This window comes from Rhincodon typus, chromosome 44, assembly GCF_021869965.1.
Source record: "Rhincodon typus isolate 14 chromosome 44, sRhiTyp1.1, whole genome shotgun sequence".
Classification (NCBI taxonomy): Eukaryota; Metazoa; Chordata; class Chondrichthyes; order Orectolobiformes; family Rhincodontidae; genus Rhincodon; species Rhincodon typus.
Genome location: NC_063375.1, coordinates 957197 through 961583, shown reverse-complemented (window position 1 = coordinate 961583; position 4387 = coordinate 957197). Strand labels below are relative to the sequence as shown.

General features: G+C 52.7%; 3 protein-coding genes across 3 annotated transcripts in view; 2 read left to right on the top strand and 1 right to left on the bottom strand.

The window, feature by feature from the left end:
- ftsj1 (FtsJ RNA 2'-O-methyltransferase 1) overlaps positions 1 to 4387 on the top strand; it is a 39882-nt gene that overhangs the window by 4637 nt on the left and 30858 nt on the right. The window lies entirely within an intron of this gene.
- On the bottom strand, positions 32 to 399 carry LOC109925911 (EBP cholestenol delta-isomerase). Its single transcript, XM_048619933.1, has one exon. The coding sequence runs from the start codon at positions 365 to 367 to the stop codon at positions 32 to 34; it is 336 nt and encodes a 111-aa protein (XP_048475890.1). The 5' UTR covers positions 368 to 399.
- The window catches only part of porcn (porcupine O-acyltransferase), a 7425-nt gene continuing 5473 nt past the window's right edge, over positions 2436 to 4387 (top strand). The window contains exon 1 of the mRNA XM_048619932.1: positions 2436 to 2577. The gene's annotated coding sequence lies outside the window, so the exon portion shown is untranslated. The remainder of the gene's footprint in view (positions 2578 to 4387) is intronic.

Sequence of the window (4387 nt, the reverse complement as noted above, 5' to 3'; positions counted from 1 at the left end):
CTCTCCACCCCCTCCCTCCACCCCCTGCCCCTCACCCCCAGCCCCAGGGGTGCTCACAGAGCTGAGAGAGGAAGGCCTGGTCCCCGGGGATCTCCCGGAACCACAGGCTGAACCAGCCCTCCACCACACCGTGGATGAAGCCGCAGACGGCGAACCAGCAGACGGCCAGGCGCCGGAGGGGGCACCCCAAGCCCGCCCGGCCGCTCAGCAGCCAGACCCCAGCCACCAGCGCCGCCGACACCCCGAACAGGAACCCCAGGATGCTGGCCAGGGGCAGCCGGTTCTCCCGGTAGCCCGGAAGGCTAAGCTCCCGGGGCCAGTACGGGTGGCCCGGCAGCGCATCATCCCCTCGCCCCGCGCCTCCCATCCCGGAAGGCGGACTGAAGAGAGGCGGCGCCTCGGCAGAACCTTTTATAGCCCGGTTTTCGTCCGCCCTCCGATTGGCCAGCCCGTCCACCAACAATGGCAGCTGGGCCAATAGGAACGCGGGGTCCCTCTTCGGGCCACGCTAGTCCGATGCCTCCGATTGGCCGCCGCGCGTCACATCATCGGCTGCGATTGGTGGGGGCACGATGTCGTTCCGCCCAGGCTGCCGTGGCGGTCCTCCCACCGGTGGTGGCGCTGCGATGGTCTTCCCAAGCCGCAGTGGCGGTCCTCCCATCGGCGGTGGCGCTGCGATGGCCTTCCCAGGCTTCAGTGCCTGTCCTCCCAATGGTGGAGTTGCTTCGAGAGCAAATTACTCAGTTGTTGGAATCTGTACTGAAGACAAGAAGTGCTGGAGATCACAGTGGGTCAAGCATCATCCTTGGATAAAGAGCAAGATAATGTTTCAAGTCTATATAACACTTCATCAAGGCTGATGGAAAGTGCGGAGGGGGCAGCCTGATGCTGCCTGACCTGCTGCAATTGCCAATGTTTTTTGTTCTCAATGGAGGTGCTGTGATGGTCCCACCAGGCTGCAATAATGTCGTCCCAAGGGTGATGGCGGTGTGACACTCCTCCCAGGATGCAGTCGTGGTGCTTCCAGCCGTAAGGGATGCTGCGGTCGTCCTCTCAGGTTGCAGTGTCGGTCCTCCTGTGAAACCAGAAGAAAGAGAAAGACCATTTGGTCCCTCAGACCTGTTCTGCAATTCAATAGGATCATGGTTTATCTGACACTCCTCACCTCCACTTTCCTGCCCTTTCCCCACAACCCTTGATTCACTGACTGATCAAGAATCTCACTATTTCAGCCTTAATTATACACAACATCTCTGCACCCACAGCTCCCTGTGGTAAGGACTCACAACCTCTCAGAAATCCTCCTCATTTCAGTCTTAAACAGGAGACACTCTTATTCTGAAACTTTGCCCCACACCTTGTTCTAAACCCTCAACTCTGCCCCCTCACTCCCACCACCTGTGACTATTTGATGGGGCCAGAGTAGGAGAGCTCTCACCATTCACTCTGACAAGAGCCCCACCCCCATAGATGTCCACAGCACAAAAAAAACCCTTCAGCCCATCCAGTCTGTGCCAGTCAAAACTGACAACCTAACTATTGTGATCCCATTGGCCTAGTGTGCCTTAGCTTTGCAAGAATCTGATGTGTTTCAATGAGAACACCTCTTCATTCATCACAGAGTTTGTAGATCCCAACACTGGCATTGAGCTGAAAGGAAAGAAATCCCATTTCATGCTAATATCTGTACACTAATAGAGGAAAGGGCTCCAAAACAAGACCTGATGCTGGGTGGGGCACGGGGTTTTTGGATGTCTTCAAGTGAGCGGTGAAGGGAATGAGGGTAGCTGCTTCCTACCCTGCTTGATCAACATGCTAACACCCACCTTCAACACTCCCTCCCTCCCTCCACCACTGACACACGGTAGTAGATGGATTAATTAGGAATTCTCAGCTGAGCTCCACCACGGGAGCACAGCAAACAGAGGGTCAAGAAGGTGGCTCACCTCCACACTCTTGAGCTGATGATTGGGGCCATAAACGCCAGGCGGAAACCACTTTCCAAAAAGGAATTTCAGGGAAGGGGGTCATTCCCATTGACTTGAGACATGGACAAAGAAATAGAGATAGGAACTGCGCATGTACATCCCGAAGGGCCGGCACTACCGTTAGGACGCAGGCGCAGTACATTCCGAAGGGTTCGACGCTGCTGTACAGACGCAGGCGCAGTGAATCACAGCGTGTCTACTCTGCCGTGCGTACATTGATACTGGGAGCCTCTTGGTGCCGGCACGGCCGAAGGAACGCAGGCGCAGTGAATCCCAAAGCGGGCAGCGGGGCGTTAGCACGCAGGCGCACTGAATCACATGGCGTCAGCACGGCCGTGATAACGCAGGCGCAGCGGTTCACCATGCGGCACTGCCGTAGGAACGCAGGCGCAGTAAAAGCCAACGTGTAGGCACGGCCGTGCAGACGCAGGCGCCGTGAATGCCGACGCGGCAGCCCCGCCGTGCGGACGCAGGCGCGTTAGCGTCCTGCCGGCAGGGCGCCTGCGCAGTCACGGCGGGCAGCCGGTTTCCTGTCATGGCGGCGGAACTGGTCTGAATTGAAAGGAGGTCAATAGAAAGAGAAGCCAAGGTATGAAGAAGGGCTTCTCTTTGGATCGAGGAGGAGGAGGCAGCGGTGACAGAAATCGTCTCTGGTTTAGGAGATCTGGAGCCGCCGTCCCGTCCCCCATTTGGGGCAGAAAGACATCTCTTAAGGTCGTCCATCATTCAGGGACAAACCTTAAGGTCGTCCAGCACTAAGGGGTTGAATGGATTTTGGGGAAAAGGGCAAGGGAGGGGGTAAAAAATCCATAGATCTGCCCCGAAATTCGCCCGATGCAGCCCACATTCTGCAAATAAGAATATGCATTCATAAAAATCAGGGGTTACGGGGTTAAATTTGGACCTGAGGCAAAAATAAAACAGAATTTGCTGGGGAAACAAAACGCACAGCAGGTCTGGCAGCATCTGAGAAGGCAGAGTTCTGGGTCCATAGACCCCTCTTCGGAACTGGTTGACTCTGCTTTCTCTCCACAGATGCTGCCAGCCCTGCTGCGTTTGTCCAGCGATTTTCTGCTTATGTTTCTGATTTTTAAGCATCTGCAGTTATTTTGTTTTTTTTTTAAAAAACAAATGTTTGGATTTGCACCCAGTTTTTGGAGGTGGCGGTGTCTCTGAAAGAACCTGCAGTACTCGATTTACACCCAAAGCTTTTCTCCACCCCAACCCCTCCCTCATCTCCCTCATTCATCCACACACACACACGCACACAACTCCTCACTTCACTTTCTCCTCCACTATAGATTTACTGCAGAAGTCCAGTTGCAGATGTCGACGTGAAGAAGAGGCATGTTTTGGCAATGAGTAGGTGCGTTTGATTCATTGGGGTTTTTTTTTTGAGGTCAAGAAGTCACACAACACCAGGTTATAGTCCAGCTGGATTATTTGAAATCACAAGCTTTTGGAGTGCTGCTCCTTCAGGTGGAGTGAAGAGAAGCACATAAGCGCAGGATTTACAGGGAGAGAGATCGAAAGATCGTACAAATGGTTTGTTTAGATGACAGGTTGGAAGGCAGACCTGCTAACTTGACTCTAAGAAAGTCAACAATTTCAGAAGCCTTTGGAGTCTCAAAAGAGTTGGAAGCTTCACTGAATGTCTCCTACCTTCTGTTCTCTCGTAATTTATCTCTTGATATTTTTTTCCTCCTGGATTGGAGAACTGCATGTGAGAGTCTGAGTCTGCATTTGCCGTTTTGCCAAGGGGTATGTTTCTGATTTTGAAACAGTTAATTGGTATTAGTTACTGTATCTATTATTTAGTTAAGTTTCCCAATAGTTAAGTAATTCTAAATTCCTTTTTTTCTTTTGTTTGTATTTTAACTGATTTAAATAAATTGTATTTTGCTTAACGTCGAGCAGTTTGACCAGTAGGGAAGGCTGCATCAATGATCACTGAGGATTGTTGATTGTACTCCCGTGTTCTGATTACTCCTGATCGCTGTCCAGTGATCCCTGGATTAGAGAGAGAGACAGATTTCAAGAGGAAGGTATAATCATACTATGAGGGATCTTGTGGATGAGGGAGAGTGGGTAAGATGCTGAGGAATTGAACAGCGATCTGTGGCAAATAACAGCAGAGCCCGATTAGCTCCGACCCCCTCGCTCAGCCCTCCCGAACTCTGCCCCTCCCTCCCCCACTCCCCACTCCCCCCCCGTTCCCAAGCTCCAGGACCTCCCTAACCCTACATCCCCCTCCCTTCTCCCAGCCCTCCCTACCTACCTACCTACTTCCACACTCTCCTACCCCAACTCAACCATTCTCTGGCCCCTTTCCACAGACCAAAACATCTCTGTGCATCCCTACCCAACTACCACCTCTAGCTCCCTAAACCCCCTCCCTA

Bases quoted from the DNA above. Each gene is read 5' to 3' on its own strand.
- LOC109925911 (XM_048619933.1), bottom strand. From the start codon at position 367: ATGGGAGGCGCGGGGCGAGGGGATGATGCGCTGCCGGGCCACCCGTAC.